Below are 20,092 nucleotides of genomic sequence, written 5' to 3'. Positions count from 1 at the left end.
GGAATGGCGAAGTGGTGTCTATACTGAGAAGGCACTGGGCCATTTTAACTATGGACCCTGACCTAACACAGGTGATTAGGAACTATCCGCAGGTAACTTACCGAAAAGGGAGAAGCCTGCGAGATCGGTTAGTCCATAGCCATTACGAAGGCCCAAAGAGAGAAGGCACATGGCTAGACCGTAGGCCCCTTGGTGTCTTCAAGTGCGGTTCCTGCAAAGCGTGTAACTTCATAAATCCATCTAAAACAATAATCTGCTCGGTGACCCAACGATCCTTTGCGATTCGTGACTTCGCCAACTGTAAAACCAAAGGCGTCGTCTACATTTGCCAATGTAGTTGCCCCCTCGACTACATTGGCAAAACTAAGAGGGAATTACGGAGAAGAATCTGTGAACATCTGAACGATATTAAAAAATCGAAGGATACCCCGGTGGCTCATCACTTTAATAATTGCCACAAGGGAGATGTGAGCTCGGCTCGTTTCTCGATATTGGAGGTGGTCCCTTTTCCCGAGAGGAGGGGCGACTGGGACAGAAGGATTCTTCAAAAAGAGTCCTCCTGGATATACCGTTTTCAATCCCAGTCCCCCCTCGGTCTCAATGAAAGACTCAATTTTGCATGTTTTATTTAATACTCTCCCTGTCTTGTGTTTAATTTTTGACGCTCCTCAGTAATTTATCTTCCAAGTATCTCTGGTATGTGACCCATGGTCTCTGTGCCGATCAGTGCGGAAAGCACCACTTAAAAAAAGGGGTTTATTCAAGACTGATTCCCCATATCTTTAAATGCTACCTGTTACCTCTCAAACTCTATCAATATTAATGAAGAGGCAGGTTTTTGTGTATCTTGGTTGTTATCCTTTATTATTATATATCGTTTGCTCTGTGATTCATTTCTGTCTCATTGGGGGTCTTTGCTGAAGGTTTTCCTTAAATAACTGTGCCCCCAGGTTATAGTCTTCTCTATCGGCTAGCACAGCTGTATTTGGGACATGCCTACTCATAACCGTTACTTTCAGTGTTAACATACTGGCCGCTCATTCAACCTAAACCCCCTAGGATCAAAGCTGCATTGACAGCACGGCCTCTGCTGCCTTCCGGCGCCGGCATCAGGCCCTATGCGGCTCACGATGCGTTCCACGGCGCCGGAAGTGACGCAAACCGGAAGCGCCTTGCGTTCCATTATGCGTTCCAGGAGACCGGAAGTGCCCTTCCGGCGTCCGGATGCACTGATTAAGACCCTATAAATGGGTTCTATTCTCACTGGCACCTCACCTGGGCCCAAAGCAGGCTACTGGGGGAGGTATTGGCCAGCACCAGCACTATGTAAGTCCTGATTTATCTCTCTAATTGGTGAGAACTTTCTATAGAGTTGTGAGTGGCTACTTTATATTATACTGAAGTGTCCCCTTTATATATACATTTTTCTAGGTATCACGTGTTGATGTAGTTATCTTGCCTTCTGGTAATGCTATATCTACGCTCCCTCCGTCTGAACATCTTTAGCTAAGTATCGGTTTATTATATTATCGCTTTCGCATCATTGGTCACATCTATATCATTGCCGGACGTTTGTCCAAATTTCTATCTACCTCCTGATGAGCCTGATTCTATACAGGTGAAACGCGTTGAGGTCTGAGTTATAAGATGTGTATATTTTAAAATGTGCGTACTGTTTACTGGTGAGGAATGGTGATCCCCCGAATATCTGGACCCCCTTCCACTCACTTTTTGTATTCATTATATGTATTGTTTGAATTTCGGAGAGGACAGGTGGCGAGCCTGGCTATCTGAACCACCTTTTTCCCTCCGGTATATTCTTTTTGATACCGTTACTGTATATCTATTACCTTTCCCCGGTTAGGGTCAACCTAGGGACTTGACAGTTTTAGGTTCGGGGACAGGGAACCTCCACCATCAGGGGGTTACCCTGGGCTGAGCAGGTTTTAGGGCCTTTAGGGTAAGCATCTTGTCTGCCCTGCCCTTTTCTCCTCAGACCATGTACTAATTTTTGTTTTGATCGAACCGCCGTAGTTTACTGATAGTTTTTGTGTCACTAACATACGTTTTAGCTAGGGGTCACTACTCCCCTGTCAAAAGAAATTTATATATAATCCTTTTGAAATTGTAGTACACTCTGTTGGTATATGCATACCTATACCCGCACTATAACTAAATAAAGGTATTTTTAAAAGTCACTAATTTCGAATAGCAAATCTTATTTCATATAGTATTTACATTGAACTTCATTTGTCATTTCTCTGCCCAAGAATCCATGTTTGCCATTATGTTATAATCATCTGTCATCTGTGTTGACTACGTTACGCTTAATATCATCTGCAAATATTGAAATTCTACTTAGTAAGCCCTCATTAATAAATATATTAATCAGGAGTCTACAAACTCGAAAACTACAAACTAGAAAATCTAGCATGTAGAGGAGAAAACTATAAAAATGTCAGATATGGTAAAAGTCATAGAATGGCCAAAAATAGTGCTATTCCTTATGTTCACACACAGCACTGTTGATAATTGCAAGGTTTTTTAAAAGTTTAGGTATGCTTTAATTAAATATGTATATAATTTTATGACACTGGAAATCTGCTTTCAAATTTAAGTAACCTATTACGCATTTTTGACAATTACAAATAATTGATTTCTCTTTAGGTTCTTTACACTGGAATTGTAATTTATGCTCCAGCTCTGGCGCTGAATCAAGGTAGGTAGGAAAGAAAGATAGATGAGAGATAGAATTAAGGGAACTCTGTTGTCTTTTGGGCATCGTGTTATTTTCAGTTTTAGGCTTCGTTCACATCACCGTTCAGCTTTTCCATTTTCCTGCTCCGCTATAGGAGCAGGAGAATGGATAGTACGGATTTGGCACATAACTGAGCCGAACGGAGCCTAAGGACCCCATAGACTATAATGGGTTCCGTTAGGATTCCTCTCAGAGTAAGATTTTGGAGCAGAGACAAAAGTAGTGCATGCAGGACTTTTGTCTCCACTTCAAAAAACTTCCTCTGAACGGAAACCTAATGGACCCTATTATAGTCTATAGGGTCCTTAGGCTCCGTTCAGATCAGTTATGTGCCGAATCCGTCCTTTCCGTTCTCCTGCTCCTATAACGGAGCAGGAGAACGGAAAGGCTGAACGCTGATGTGAATGAAGCCTTAGCTTGGGGATATCTGCATCTCTATACTAATAGCCCATCAACATTAGCTTGGAGAATTCTGTCTTAAAACAGTCAAGAGACATGGAGCTTGGAAGAGCTTTGGAGCTTCTTTTTGTCTAGTGTGTACAGTACAGCTTAGTAGTTTCTAGAGATGAGCGAATTTCATATTTTGAAATTCGTTCACACTTCATTTGGTGGTGAAAGGTGAATTGCGTTATGGATTCTGTTACCACGGACCATAACACAATTCTATGACGGAATGCATAACGGAAATGGTCTATGGGCTGCAAAATGGATCCGTCCCGTTTCCATTATGCAGGGGAGTTCCGTTATGCATAATGTGTCAGCAAAATGCAGACCATGTACAGTACACAGACCACTTCTGTATTTGGCAGATCTGCGATTTGTGGACCACAAAATGGATATGGTCACGTGCATGAGGCCAATACTGAGAACTATTTGCAAAATGTTCAACATAATAGCTGTTAAATATGACTAGCAAAACTATTGCTATAACTGTGAATTGGAGAAACTATAAACTAGTCTTATGTCTTAGTTATATTTAGGAATATGTCTGCATCAGTACTTTTTGTGTCCGCTAATTAAATGGTATTCAATATCCATATCTATTTCAGTGACTGGGTTTGATTTGTGGGGAGCTGTCGTGGCCACAGGAGTGGTCTGTACCTTCTACTGTACTCTGTTTAGTAACTCTTTCATATTTTAGCTTTTATGTGTTGTTTTTCAACTTTGTTGTTTGTGACATCTCTGCTATGAAGTTATATTGTTATATTGGCTGTCCATGCCCTCTGTTGCTGGCACAGGTGCTGTTCTACTCATTCTGTCTTTTGCAGTTCCAGCACACCTTTGTCTAGTGTGTCTATTGGAGGTATTCTTCATTGAACCTCACCTCATTCTGCAGCATTGCAAAGGTTAAACCCTCCTTTGGTTCTGTGTGTAGCTGCTTTTAATGTCTCAAGCAGCTCTGCTATATAATTGCAAGAACTCTGTCTGCCTTGACCTCAGCTTATTACTGACTACGAGTTACCCTTGATCCCTCAGTGCCCTGAATCAATGCCTCTGACCCCTGTCAGCTGTTTACCACACCAAGACTACTCAAGGAAGTAGTGATCTAGTAGCTCCCCTGTAACGATGTTCAGATGCCTGTATAGGAGTTAAATGGTGAATACCAGGGGACTGCCAGGATAACGGCCTTAGTTTTAGTCCAGAGTTGAATTGGTTGGTTGACAGAGTGGTTCCACATGCACTGATCATTACACAAATTTTCTGCAAATTCAAAAAAATCCCATGTGGTAACTTTTGACTGGATTCACTCTTTTGACTCACTACTTCAACTACATTGTGATTTCTTACAGGGTGGTCTTAAGGCAGTTGTATGGACAGATGTATTCCAGGTTGGGATCATGGTTGCAGGATTTTCATCTGTAATTATTCAAGCTGTTGTAGTCCAAGGTGGGATTGGACCCATTTTGAATGACTCATATTATGGAGACAGGCTAAATTTCTGGGAGTAAGTAGATTTATTAACTGTTTCTTTTTAGAGTGTTTTTGACTTGGTTATGTTGTACTAAGGAATCAGGAAATATTTCAGTACAGTGCTTACCAGTATGCTTCTGATACCAGTATGTTAGTTTAATCTATGTTTTTGATTATTGTCTCTAGTTTCAACCCCAATCCACTGCAGCGGCATTCCTTTTGGACACTTGTAGTTGGTGGTACATTTGTGTGGGTTGGAATCTATGGTCTCAATCAGTCACAAGTACAGAGATACATTGCTTGTAAAACCAGATTCCATGCTAAAATGTAAGTATTGAATTGTACTTTTTTCATTCAAAATATACTTAATTAAAGGGGTTCTCCGGAAATTAAGAAAATGAAAATACTTAAATATTACTTCATTATAAACATCTTCCCAAAAACCTTACATTAGTTATAATAGCTTGTTTTGTCTGGTGAGCAATCATCAGGGGAAACAAAATGGCCACCGTCCTATTAGTACACACAGAACCTGTCCTAATCACACAGGAGGACAAGTTACTTCACAACACTGAGCTAAAGAGCTGCCTCATCCTCCTCCCTGCTCTGCTTGTGAGGGATTATGATCCTGAATACAGTTTAATATGGTTATCAGCTGAATCTCTGTGGGAATGGAGTTCATGAGCAGATGTGGCTAATGAGCAGCAGCTCTTGTATGCAGTCTCCATTACCACAGACTGTCCTGTCCGTCCTCTTTGTACTACATGAATCCTCATGAACTCCATTCCTAAAGAGATTTAGCTCAAGATCTTCTCATCTGTATTCAGGATCATAATCCTTGACAAGTAGGAGAGGAGGATGAGGCAGCTCTTTACCTCAGTGTTGTGAAGTACCTTGTCCTCCTGTGTGATTAGGAAAGGTTTTGTGTGTACTAATAAGACAGAGGCCATTTTGCTTCTCATAATCACTGCTCCTTAGACAAAACAAGCCATTATAACTAATGAAAGATATTTGGGAATATATTTATAATAAAGTAATATTTATGTATTTTCATTTTCTTAATTCCCAGAGAACCCCTTTAACTTCCCAAGGACCAAAATGGACAGTAAAGAAAAACAAAATTATTTTACTGAAAGTGGAGTGGAATGTGTAGGAAATCCTACAAATTGTTATGTTTACTATGAATGATAAATTAGGCCCATGATGGATGAGATGTTTATCATTCATTGCTAATAGTTTTCCTCACTTATTCCATCCTGTTATCAACTGACCAGCCTTTGCTATCAGGAAATAACTGATATGACATAAATAATGAATGCAGGGATCTTACATTTATGCAGAACAAAAAAAGATAAATCAGACTGTTTGATAAATGGTAACTGAAAGGAATCCATGTTCTTTATTATGTCAAAATGAATTCTGCTTTTTGCTGAAGTTTTGTTTCTATGTTAGGTACTAACTCTGATTGCTGTGAAACTAATATACTGTAAGGTTTCTATTCTCTGTAACCCTGAATCTTATCTCTTTGGCACTACTCCCGGACAAAATACCTAATATGGAAGTTCCGTTTTTGTTTCTATTTCTCTGAGCGTAGAATGAAACGTGTTAATATGATAGGTTAAATACATAACATACGATGATATGCTAATAAAGAGGGTAAAGCCCCCTCTATATAACCTGTGTGCATTAAAAATAAACCTCAGAGTGTTCATTCAGTACATCACTGTTGTGTCTTTCGTTACTTACTGAGTGAAGCGCTCTCCTGACGTCAGAAAGGACTCAAACCAAGCCGATACTAGAAGTTTGGTGCCAGGGGTACCAAGTGGGACTCAGAGATTCCTATCAGTCAGAGATTCCTATCAGTAACTACCTATTTAACATGGCTGACATGTATGGCATAATACTAGATTTGTTAGACCAGACCCCATGCTTATTACTAGGGATGACCGAATCTACATTCGGATGAAACATCCAAAGTCGATTTGCATAAATCTACAGTATTAGAATGTATTGGCCCCGAAGAGCCGAAGTTATCGCTTTGCGAAGTCTCGCGAGACTTCACGTGATAACTTCATAAATTAATTTGTACTGTAATAAAACATTTCCAGAACTCAGGTTTGGTTCCAAGGTACCATTTGTTTTTTTACAGTTAAAATTAATTTATGAAGTTATTACGTGAAGTCTCGCGAGACTTCGCGAAGCAATAACTTCAGCTCATCGGAGCCAATACATTGTAATACTGTACGGAGATCCTGCTCTGTACAGTATTAGAACGAAGTTTTATGCGAATCGACTTCGGATGTTTCATCCGAAGTCGATTCGCTTATCCCTACTAATTGCATACACCACACACCCACAAACATCAATAAAGTTTACATTTTTTACTTTTCTTATCCTGCCCATACCTGATCATACCTTATTGAAAAATATGCAGCATGCTTTTCTAGGGATGTATTTCTGATACATTTTTGCTGTCAAAACCAGTCTTTTCCAATTAGCTATGAACAAACCTGGTGGAGTCATTTTCTGTTTTTTCATTCTTGTCCTTGTCTTCCTGGAGCCATAATTTTTCTTTCTGTTGTACTTTCTAATGGCACCATTTAATATTAAATATAATGTAATAGGAAGCTAGAAATAAATTCCAAATGGGGTGGAATTGAAAAAAAAATATATATATTCCAAAAGAGTTTTATGGTTTCACAGTGTTCCCTATGAGGTAAAACTGACCTGCTATCTTCATTATCTGGGGTCAGTATGACTACAGAGATACCACATTTAAAAAAATTTGTTTTAATACTTTGGAAAACTTTGGAAAACATATATTTTTTCCTTGAATCACCACATTCTGGCCCCCTTAGCAAGCTCTGCCTGTAATTTCACTAGATGTAAGGTAGCCTCTCACCCAGTTAAGCCAGTACTCTCTGCTGTGCACTTATGAGGGGCAATTACCCTGAAACAGCTGTCTGCAGATGAGATGCTGGCTTGGTTGTTATCCAAGTCATGTCTCAAGGCCTGTTTAAAAGGTTGAACATTTACTTAGATCTGGTAGCATTGGAGGCAGAGCTTGCTGAGTGTTGATTTGCAGTCCCTCTTTCCAGAATTCCAGGGGTGGCGGTGTCAGGCCTATAAGACTCCACACCATTGAGGCACTCTCCATAAGGAGATATTGCATTCCCCGTATTCTAATGCCCATAACTTTTTTATATTTATGTCTAAGGAGTTGTGTGAGGCCTCATTTCTTGCAGGGGGCAATCTGTAGTTTTTATTGATGCCATTTTATGTTATGACTTTTAGATCACTTTTTAGTAAATTTTTTGGGGGAGGTGAACATATGATCTTCTGATTGCTTCTGCCATAGACAGTAAATTACAATTGCAGTCTATGGGAGATTCACTAAGTTCCTATGTCACAGGCAGGGCTCCAAAAGAACACTGCTGTGACAGGCCTCCGATCCTTTATAGGGCTGGAAGCTGCCACAGCAACCAAGTGGTCCCTCGATCTTGGTACAGGTGAGCCTTGTGTGCTCCAGGAGCACAGCATTTAAAAGAAATAAAAGACCTCTCATATGCAGTCGTCGCAAAGAACCGCAGCATATGAGGGGAAAAGTCCATAATCTGTGTTATCGTCGATCACAGACTTTATCTCTGGGTGTCTCCTACTGTATGTAAAACAGCAGAAACCAAGCGTCTTTCTTTAAATAACCAACATCTGCCATACATTTAAGGTGGATGTCGGAAAGGGGCTAAGCCACACCCTTTAAACCATACCTCCTTTTTACTTTAATGGCCATTTTTTTTTGTTGAGAAATGTGCCAACCCTACTGTCAAATGTTTAGGATATATTAGACAGCAAATGAACTGTCAATTCTTGAAGTTGCTTTGTTAGAAGCAGCAAATGTAAGTACTGCATCCAAAGGCCAAATTGTGATAGGGTCAGAGCATATCCAAAATGGCAGGCCTTGTGGGGAGTTCCCAATATGCAGTGGTGTTAAAAAGAAGGAAACCAGTTGAAAAGATAACAAGGTCTTGAGCGCCCAAGGCTCTTTAATATTTGTGGGGGAGAGGGGCCAAACCTTGTCTGATCCCACAAAATAGCCACTGTAGCTCAAATAGCTGGAAAAGTCAATGCTGCACTTATTGAGAGGTCTTTTTGAGTCTGTGCCTTTATAGGTCACAGCTGTTTTGGTAGCATGAGGGGCCCTACACAACATTAGGTAGGTGGGTTTAACCCTTAGAGAACCAGTTGATTTTCTTGGTTTTGCTTTTTCGTTTTTACTCCTTGTGTTCCCAGAATTTTATTTTTATTTTCCCAGTCAAATAGCTGTATAATGGCTTGTTTTTTTGAAAGACAAGCTGCACTTTCTAATTTAATATTGTGGATGTAGTAACAAGCTGGAAAAAAAATTCCACAGTTTTATGGGTTTTGTTTTTATGGCATTCCCTATATGGAAACCTGACCCGCGCCCTTCATTCTCTAGGTCAGTGTTATAATGATGTCTCATCTATATGCCATACTTTTTCTTGTGTATTAGTACTCCAAAAAACTTTAGAATTTTTTTTTTTTTCTTTTCGTATTCTGACACCCATACATTTTTTATAGTTATGTCTAAGGAACTTTGTGGGGGTTCAGTTTTTGTGGGGCGATCTATAGTTTTAACTGATGCTATTTTGGAGTGTGTATAACTTTTTAATCACTTTTTATTCCATTTTTTGGGGAGGCCATTAAAATTTTCTGCCATTACACAGTTTGCTGTATAGGAAAAATATTTGTATATTTTAATAGTATGGGTATTTTAGGATAGGGGAGATTTGAATTTTTTCTTTTTATATACTTTTTTTTTTACATACATAACTATAATAAGCAACCATTAGATTGCTTCCACAATACATTGCATTGAATTGCTATTGCACTTCATTGCAGATTTGATATGTTCCTATAGAGTCCTGCAACCTGCAGGGCTCCATAGGAACTACAGCTCTAAAAGCCCTTGGTTCTTCAGAGGGACCAGGGCTTTCACAGACAATCAACGGTTACCCCTATCATTGTTCAGATGCCATGGTCTAATTTGACAATGGAATCTGAAGTTTTTTTTTTTAAATCAGATTGTTTTTATTGAGCAATTTTAAAGAAATAAAGAGAACAAACATTCTCCCCACCCCTCCCCCCTCTGGTCCCAAATGTCCTACATCAGAGGAGAAAATCTCCAAAAGTCTCTGAAAAGAAAAATCCGAACATGAAAAGCAGTTTTAACTCCAATCCGCTATTACCCAGATACACAGTTCACATTGGTGTAGTACATATATCAAATATTCCGTTCAACTCATATTATAGCATATTACAAGATAAAGTGATAAAACACATGTAGCACATCAACCCCTCAACAGCTATGACCGGGACAGTTCATTCACCACCTCCCACTCAGATCAACCTACAATCTCAATGTTAATCTACAATATTATAATGTTGCATCCATCTGCCAAATCTTCTCAAACTTTTTGAGGTTGTTCCTCTTTTGGTATACAAATCTCTCCATTTGCAACAGGGTGTGAACCTTATTTACTAGTTCCCTAACCTTAGGAGGATCAGGATCCACCCAAAGATACGCTATCACCTTCCTTGCCTGATACAATATGCGAATAATTGCTAATTTATGTTCAGCAGGTAATGATAAAGTTTCAACACATCAAAGTACACACAACCTGGCGGTGATTACTTTGTGTGTCTCAAACACCTTTTGTAGTACATCCGTCACTCGCCCCCAGTACCTCCTCAGCCTAGGGCAGTTCCACATAAGGTGTATCAGCGTAGCATTGGGCGTCCCATACCTTGGACACAAGTCGTCTAATCTGTATCCCATTTTCCTTAGGAGAGCAGGTGTCCGATAAACTCTATGCAACAATAGCAACTGTGACATTCTGTGTGCTTCACCCACCGCTATATCAGTAAACCCTTCTAACACTGTGTGCCACTGGTCTTCCGTCAAGTCGGTTATATCTTTCCGCCATTTATCATACAATCGGAGAGGCTGTTTTTTAAATTGCATTTCCATAAGACTACTGTAGTGCAGCGATATGACCCCACTAGTGGATCCCCCAGAGCTCGCCAGATCTGAAGGTTTTAATGTCTACGATCATGCCATGATTAAGATCGCTTAGGTGATTGAAATGTATGGGTTACATTACTGCACTTTTGCCTATGGAATATAATTTTTAATAATTGAAATAAAGTCTACATTCATTTACAATCTGGGTGCTGGATGCACTTTTTATGGATTACTGACACGCACTGGAGCGGAATCCATGCACCGGAATGCAATCACAGTATCCGGATAGCTGGCATTTGTTTGCTCCACGCATCGGGTATCTGCTGTCCATTTTTAAAGTGGCGACTTCCGCAGTACATGTATGCCACTGGTCGTCAAGGGGTAAATGTTATGGCTGATAGGTGTATAATGTCACTAACAGAAAATCTAATCTCGCAACCACATGTACTACACAGTAATGATTATAAATATATATACATTTGCTAATGACATTTTTATGCATTACATGTTTTATTAGGTCCTTGTATGTGAATCTGTTAGGACTCTGGGCTATTCTTTCCTGTGCGGTACTTTGTGAACTGGCTATGTATTCTGTATATAAGGACTGTGACCCCTGGACTGCCAAATTAGTATCAGCCCCTGACCAGGTAAGAAAAAATACCCCAAAATGGCCAGATACCCTCCTTTTAAGGTAATTATACTTAAATGTTTTAGCAATGGAGCCTTAAAGCTTTCTTTAGTGCAAATGTGCCTTCAAAACAAGTGCACATATATAAAAGCTATCATCCAGCAGGCCTTGTAGATATGGGTGCCTCCTGTATCAGCAGCTATGCAGGGCCGTCTTTACCAAGGGGCAAAAGGGGCAGCTGCCCTGGGCCCAGTTGCTCCTGGGGGGCCCAAGGCAGCTGCCTCTTGAGTCCTGCTAGCCACTGCCCCGGGTGTCAGGCTGTCAGCTGTGATCTAGGACCTTAGATAACATCATCACCATGTGACCAGTAACCTAGCAATATTACTGGTCACATGGCTATGAGGTCATCAAGGTCCTATCAGGAGTGTTGCAGGAGAAGGTTGCCTTAACTGTGGAGCTTTTTTTGTGAAGATTACATCAGAAAAAGGTGACAGGGGCTGTTATGCTAATATACTGTAAACTACTGTATAGTGGGGTGCTGTATACTGTGTGGAGGGGCTGTATACTGTGTGTGGGGGGGGCTGTATACTGTGTGGGGGGGCCTGTATACTGTGTGGGGTGGGGGCTGTATGCTGTGTGGGGGGGCCTGTATACTGTGGGGGGGGGGCCTGTATACTGTGGGGGGGGGCCTGTATACTGTGGGGGGGCCTGTATACTGTGGGGGGGCTGTATAGTGTGGGGGGCTGTATACTGTGGGTGCTGCATATTGTGGAGTGCTATACTGCTGTACTGTATACTGTGGGGGGCTGTATACTGTGGGTGCTGTATAGTGTGGAGTGCTATACTGCTGTACTGTATAGTGTGGGGTGCTGTATCGTGTATAGTTTGGGGTGCTGTATACGGTGAGGTGCTATACTGCTCTACTGTATACTGTGAGGTGTTGTATACTGTGGGGTGCTGTATACTGTGGACTGCTATACTGCTCTACTATATACTGTGGAGTACTGTATAGTGTGGGGTGCTATACTGCATACTGTGGGTTGCTGTATACTATAGGGTGCTATACTGCATACTGTGGGGTGCTGGGGTGCACTGTAACACTAGGGTGAGTCGAGCCCTGGTCTCCTTCCTGCAGAGCGGTGCCCACTTCCAGCCTGAGCCCAGCTGCCCAGAGCACTGATCCTGAGCCGCTGGAGTCTTCAGAACTGGAAGTATTTACAGTGATTAGCTGTACTCTACCAGATGTGTGGATTTTATGTGTGTGTGTTGTGGAGGGCGTGATTGCCTGCTAAGGTGTGGGAAGGCGGGATCCAGGGGGCCCAAGTAAATTTTTGCCCAGGGTCCAATCAATATTAAAGACGGCCCTGCAGCTATGTATGTATATCAGTTGTGTTGGTCGTCATTAGGGAGACATATGCAATGTAAGATATAATACACCTCTACTGTATATGATGGTAGAGTCAGCTAACAGCTTCATCGTGTTTTTAAAGGCTTTTCTATGTGTTGTTATATATCATGTGATAAAGAGACACTTGTAGGTCTCCATAACGAATATTCATTTCAATAGAAAAATGCTTGTGCACTTATGCGGTGGCCCAAGAGGAGTGAGTGGAGGATGGGAGCAGTGGTTTTGGCTCTGCAGGACTGTACAATGACAGGAGGGCACACCCTTTGGGGGATATCTGGTATTCGGGCTCCTGCTTGATGGTAGGGTTCCCGTCATGTGTGATAATTTGCTGGGTGCAAGGCAGGACTGATAAATAGTGGAGACTACAAGGAGACCCATTAGTTGTAATAAACGGAGTCTCTCAATAGCAGCGTATAGACAGAAACAATGATGGTGGCTATAGCACTCCTCTTTCTTTCTAAAGAACACTCTGCAGTCTCTCATCAGAATCAGAAGCATGCAACAAGGTTCTTCTGCTTCTGAGATTCCCAGAGGGGTGCAGAAATTTAGAAACTAGGGCCAATCCGTCTCAGTATGGAAGTTGCCTCAGCAATAACCCTTCCACAGCAGCAGAGCTTTTCTGCCTTTAACGAGCACAATACCTTGTGGTCTGAAGTTTGCACGACTTTGTGAGTTCTAGACCTTCCTAGATGTCTGGTTTCTCCTTTTAGAGGTACTTGAGTAGTAGGCTCAGAGATTAGGATTCTCTCAACTTGGGCCTAGTTGTGCAGGACTGTAACACACATGTTTTGCACTTCTCACACTAGACTCTCTACACACTAACTAGCCAGGGGGCAGACCTAGTCCATCCTCTATCAACTTAACACAATTTTCCAAGATGTTAACCATTTGTTGGCTATGCTGTGCCATTAAGTACATAAAAAAAATCACAACATTTAACTTAAGAAACATGATGCTAACTTTGTTAATAGTAATTAACCCTTTGCAGTAGTCCTTCTGAAGTACTGCACATGTGGCCAATCTACATTAAAGTGTATACTGGAACTCATTTGCTCACAACCTGTGGGCTCTGCACAGGATTTGATATCTTTGTTTAATATACCGTATACTATATTTAAAACCACGACCTAAAATGTAGGAGACCTTCTTAAAAGCACTTTCATATAAAAGAAAATACACAAAGCACTATGCAATCTAATTTTCTTCTTACTATATATATATATATATATAGAGAGAACAAAAATCGGACTGCACTCCAAGCAACTCTTCAGAAAATGTGTTTATTCACCCATTTGGTGGCAAAAGCGACGTTTCGGCTCAAGCATGAGCCTTTCTCAAGCATTGGTGAACAGTAAATAGCAGGTATATAAAGGTGTGTCAAATACATACAATCAAACAACATAATTGATGCATTAAAAATAATACATACATACAATATACAAATATGTGCAAAAACCGGATAATGGTCATGATTATTAAAGTGACTAGTGCATTACATACAAGGGATTTCCAAGATACAGTAGATTACATGTCAAAATACCATAAGACATATAATTGATTACATCTGTAGCTCATCAATATATCATTCGTGCATCAACCATAATAGTGCACATGTGCAAATAGGGAAGACTGATGATTTACTACCTGGGGTAATGCTGTCGCCCACATATACAATAGCGCTGTTCCGCGCGTTCTTAGGAGACCAGTGCGCATGTCCCAATCCATACACATCATCCCGGAAGATCGACTGATGCATAACAGTGCCGCCTACTGATGACGTCAGTGGCGCACACAATGGCATGTCACCGCCTTCTCCCAATGATGCCTCCACATCGCGGCGCATGCGCAATAGGTGCAGCAAGCTTGTTTGCCGCCATATTAAATAAGGGAACCCGAGCAGAAGAAAGATAATCGTAAGATCTGTCGCTTGCTACCCTCCTCGTTCTCCATATTCAGTTGTTGTGGTTGAATCCCACAATAACGCAGGGTGGATGAGTGACCATCTTTTCCAAAATGGTATACTCTATTCCACTAGTCACCCCAATACCAGCGGCACGTCAGTGTCGTCAGTATTGTAGGATCTTATCCTGCTGAAGCATACAACTGTGAGGGTACTCCTCATATAACTGAACGATTTGGGACAAGCGGCAGTATATACCTACTACAAGAAAATATAAATTGCTCATTCCCAATTTTTTAAAAAAATCTTGGCGGGACATACGCTTGGAAACCAGAAGAAAAAACTATATCTGTCTCAGCATAGTTATTTTTTCGTGGGCTCATCATCCACCAATCAGGTTCATCAGTTTTCTAAGGTGCCTTCTGTGCAAGTGTATCTAGGAAAATAATATGAAAAGTGTCAATATCATAAAATAGTAAAGTTACCCATTACATTAAAATCAATTAGTTACTCATAATTATGTGTTTACATTTTTTCTTATTCTTTTTTAAACCAATGAATCTGTCAACCGCAGAAGGTATTTTGGAACCCACATCAATGAAGCACAGGGGCAAAATGACCTCCTCACAATCCTCCACCATATCTATAATCAATGTTTAAACCTTTAGGATGCAAACTTTGTAATGTCTGAATCCAATGCATTTCTCTTTTTTTGAGTAGAGATACCCGATCTCCACCCCTCCGTCGCATTGGAACTTGATCCAGGATCCAACATCTAAGATCTTTTTCTTTATGCCCCAGTAACCCAAAATGTCTGGGCACTGGCAGATCTTTGCGTCCCTTTCTGATTGTGTAACGGTGATTATTGAGCCTAGTTTTAAAATCTGTGGAGGTTTCGCCTACATATAGGAGTTGGCATGGACAGGATAGGACATAGACCACAAATGCGGAGTCACACGTTAAGTGAAACTTGATGGGGTATATTTGTCCCGTTTCAGGATGTGTGAAAGTCCTAGATCTACAGATCAGGCTACAGTTAACACAATGTAGGCACGGGAAACAGCCCGTGCCCGATGGTGCCAACTTGGTCTGCCTGACCACAGATCCAGGTCCCACGTCCGCTCTCACCAGTTGGTCTCTTATGTTTTTGCACCTACGGTAGGCACATAAGGGAGATGTTCCAAATTCTGGTACTGTTTTTAAGCAACTACCAAGTATTGGCCAGTGTCTTTTCAGGATTTTATTAATAGCGCCGCTGTATTCTGAATAGGTGGATACAAACGTAATCCTTTTCTGTGTCTTCCTGTTATCCTTACCCTGCAATAGGGAATCCCTATCCACAGCCAGCGCTTTTTGTCTCTGCTGTATAAGCAGTTTCTCCGGGTACCCCCGTTGTTTAAATTTGACAACCATGCTGTCAACCGTATTTTCTAGGGCTTCATTATCTGCTACTATTCGCCTAGCTCTTAGAAATTGCGAGTATGGCAAATGCTTTACCATACTGCGTGGATGACAACTTTCGTACCTCAGCATCATGTTCCTGTCAGTGGGTTTAGTGTATAATGATGTGGATAACACTCCATTCGTGACCACGACATTAGTGTCAAGGAACTGAACTGAGGTATCAGAGTAAGTCACCGTGAACTGTAGCTCACTCTCCGCACCATTAAGGTACTCATGGAAATCCAACAACTGTTGTTCGGTTCCTGTCCAGATGAGGAAGATGTCGTCTATGTATCGCCACCACCCCAAGATATATTGGGCATGGTGGGACACATAGACGACATCCTCCTCAAATCTTCGCATAAAAATATTGGCGTACGTTGGGGCCACGTTGGACCCCATCGCCACGCCACGTTTCTGGACATGGTATGTGTCCTGGAAAAGAAAATAGTTGCATTCTAATACAATAGTAAGAAGCGAGACAACAAAGGCGCAAGCCTCTGGTGTCATTGATGACATATCCAACATACCTTGTACCGCAGCTATACCCCTCTTGTGATCAATAGAGGTATACAAGGATATGACATCAAACGAAACCAGTGTGATCCTACCCACATCTTCAAGATTGACCTTGCTCAATTTTGTCAAGAAATCTGACGTATCTTTGATGTAAGATAATCCCCCTGTAGAGAAACCTCGTAGCACCTTGTCCAAAAAAATGGATATGTGACAAAATACTGAATCGGTGCCGGAGACAATGGGGCGCCCTGGTGGGTCCACCATTGTTTTATGCACCTTCGGCAACACATAAATTACTGGGGTAATGGGGTGAGAAACAACCAAATATTCCTTGAGCCCCTCATCTATAATACCTGCTTGTACAGCCCTAGTCACACATTGTTCAATGGTACGTATAATGTTAAATTTGGGGTCATGTGATAATACATTATATACTTGTACGTCATTTAATTGTCTTGCGATCTCTTTGATGTATTTGATGGTATCCATCACTACAACGGCACCGCCTTTATCGGCGGGTTTTATCGTTAGGTCATTATCCTTTTTTAACTCAACCAATGCATACACCTCGGCTGCAGTGAGGTTGGGATACCTGAAATCCTCCACACAAGGGAGGGCCTTCAGGGCACCAATCTCATTCTTAACAGCCGAGATGTATGCATCAATGGCTGGCTCATTTACCACCGGATTAAAATAGCTCTTGTTGGACAAGTTAAACATTTTACATGAAAACTCACTACTTCTTGCTACCTGCTCCCCACCTTTTCCTTGGAACCATGCCTTCAACCTAATAGAGCGAAAAAAATTACTGAGATCAGATTCAACATCCAGCCAATTTACCTGAGCATTAGGGCAAAATGATAGTCCTTTAGCCAAAACGGTTAACTGCGCTGGGGTCAATGCTTTGGAGGAAAGGTTGATAACCGCTATTTCCTCTTTTTTTGTATTTGGGTCCTGGTTTTCATGTTGCGTGTTCTGGTGGTTTCGTCTGTATCTACGACCGCCTCTCCTGGTTCGCTTCCTCTTGCTGCACTGGACTCCGCTTTGTTCCCTAAAAAAACCTCCGGTTCTCCTTTGTGCACCTGGGTGTTTTTTCTTGTTTTTTTGTTATCCCTTATATTATATGAAGGATTACCGGGTTGCCAACTATAAATGTCACCTTTTTTGTAGTCCTCGATATCTCGGGCCCATTTTATCCTCTTTCCATCCTCCAGTTCAGTCTGCAGCTGCTGTAGCTGCCCCTTCAACATCTCACTGAACTCTGAGTACTGCTCCTCCGTCATACATATGTGAAGCTGTTGATCAATTTGTGCCATATCACTGGTCAATGTGGCTACTTCCTGTTGCAAAAATTCAATATTTAACAAAATAAAATCCATAGAGTATTTGTTTGATAAGGCCTCAAACCTTTTACAAAAAAAGTCACTGTGAGAAAACAGATTGGGGCGCAAGTGGGATCGCATCCCTCTGGGGATCCGCTGTTCCTTGTAATAATGCATATATATTATTTTGTTCGCCCCTTTAGCTGATGCCTTACCTAGCTCTTGACATTTTGCGGGATTATCCAGGACTTCCCGGATTGTTTGTGGCATGTGCATACAGTGGGACCTTAAGGTAAACTGTGTCCTTTTTTTATTATCAAATTTTTTAGAGGGGTTGTGCTACATTTTTAAAACCAGCACCTGGATCTGAATAACTTTGAAATTGCATGTAATTAAATATTTAGTATAGCCACTGAGCTATTCAATAAAGTATATCTGTTGTGAGGCAGTGACAGGCCTCATACATGAGAGAGGTGTAGAGGGGGTGGATATTTCAGTCCACATCCCTATTCCACCACAGGTGAGGCCTGCTGGGTGTAATCACTGGAGGATAAACCAGTCCTCAGTGTAGAAGTGAAGGGGGGAACTTTTGGAGAAGGAAGCCACCAGGGGCTCTGTGTGGCTCCAGCAAGGAGGGCTGGGTGCCACGAGACTGTGTGAAAGCCAGGAGGCTGCTGGATCTCATGGTTGAGGGAAGCCGTATCTAATCATGTGTGAACGACGCTCTATAGGTGAGGTAGAGACGACCTATGTATTAGGTAATGCCTATCCGGGCAGGTATTTATTTCGCTTTGTTTATGTTTGTGCTGGTGTTGAAGTGCCCAGAATAAAGCACAGTATGGACTTTAACCCCTGTTTAAAGCAAAGTCTGTCATTGATGACCCCTGAGAGAGAGCGATCCCCTACACCAGGGATGGCCAACCTGAGGCCCTCCAGCTGTTACAAAACTACAACTCCCAGCATGCTTAGACTACCTACAACTATCAGCCTACAGCAGGGCATGGTGGGAGTTGTACTTTCACAACAGCTGGAGAGCCGCAGGTTGGCTATACCTGCCCTACACTGTGTAGCGCCACCAGCTGTTTGTTCTTTTCCATACTTGTTGTTCACTGCCCCTAGTAGTGTCCCCCAGTGCCCTAGTAATGTCCCCAGTAGTGCTCCCCACCGTCCCCAGTAGTGCTCCCCACCGTCCCCAGTAGTGCTCCCCACTGTCCCCAATAGTTCCCCCACTGTCTCCAGAAGTGCCCCCGACATCCCCTAGTAGGGTCCCCCATTGCCCACCAGTAGTGTCCCCCACTGCCCCAATAATGTCCCCAGTAGTACCACCCACAGCACCTAGTAGTGTCCCCCACTACCCCCAGTAATGTCCCCAGTAGCGCCCCCACTGCCCCTATTAATGTCCCCACTAGTGTCCCCCACTGCCCCAGTAGTGCCCCCACAGCCCCTAGTAGTGTCCCCCACTGCCCCCAGTAATGCCCCTAGTAGTGTCCCCCACTGCCCCCAGTAATGTCCCCAGTAATCCCCCCACTGGCCCCAGTAGTCCCCCCCCCACTGCCCTCTGTAGTGCCTCCCAGAGTCCCTAGTAGTGTCACCCACTGCCCACCAGTAGTGTCTCTAGTAGTGCCCCCCACAGCCGCTAGTAGTGTTCCCCACTGCCCCCAGTAATGTCCCCAGTAGCGTCCCCCACTGCCCACAGTAGGGCCTCCCACTGCCCCTAGTAGTGTCCCCCACTTCCCCCAGTAATGTCTCCAGTAGTGCCCCCACTGCCCCTAGTAGTGTCCCCCACAGCCCACCAGTAGTGTCTCTAGTAGTGCCCCCCAACAGCCCCTGGTAGTGTTCCCAACAGACCCTAGTAGTGTTCCCCACTGTCCCCAGTAGTGTCCCCCACTGCCCCCATTATTGCGTACCACAGCCCCTAGTAGTGTCCCCCACTGCCCACAGTCTTCATGTAACGGGGCCTGGCATTTTCACTGTACTTGAAGCTGGGTCCTGTCAGAGCGCTCAGCTCACCTGCATGATAAGCACTCCAGCATCAGGCCCCGCAGCTGCCCAACTAGAATTAGTCACAAATGAAGCAGGTGGGTGGGGCCTAATGGCTGGTTCGGCTCCGCCCACGTGATTAATTTGTGTCTAGTTTTAGTAGGGCAGCGCCAGGGCCTG

The 20,092-nt window shown here is 42.5% G+C and overlaps 1 protein-coding gene across 1 annotated transcript in view; it reads left to right on the top strand.

The window, feature by feature from the left end:
- Positions 1-20,092, top strand: part of LOC120981956 (sodium-coupled monocarboxylate transporter 1-like) — a 70,044-nt gene that overhangs the window by 17,839 nt on the left and 32,113 nt on the right. Inside the window, exons 4-9 of the mRNA XM_040411812.1 lie at positions 2,668-2,719; positions 3,808-3,875; positions 4,549-4,703; positions 4,856-4,996; positions 11,230-11,359; positions 18,136-18,224. Of these exons, the coding sequence (XP_040267746.1) occupies positions 2,668-2,719; positions 3,808-3,875; positions 4,549-4,703; positions 4,856-4,996; positions 11,230-11,359; positions 18,136-18,224 (635 nt within the window). The remainder of the gene's footprint in view (positions 1-2,667; positions 2,720-3,807; positions 3,876-4,548; positions 4,704-4,855; positions 4,997-11,229; positions 11,360-18,135; positions 18,225-20,092) is intronic.

Source organism: Bufo bufo, chromosome 1 (assembly GCF_905171765.1).
Source record: "Bufo bufo chromosome 1, aBufBuf1.1, whole genome shotgun sequence".
NCBI classification, from domain to species: Eukaryota; Metazoa; Chordata; class Amphibia; order Anura; family Bufonidae; genus Bufo; species Bufo bufo.
This window is presented reverse-complemented; position numbering and strand designations above follow the sequence as displayed.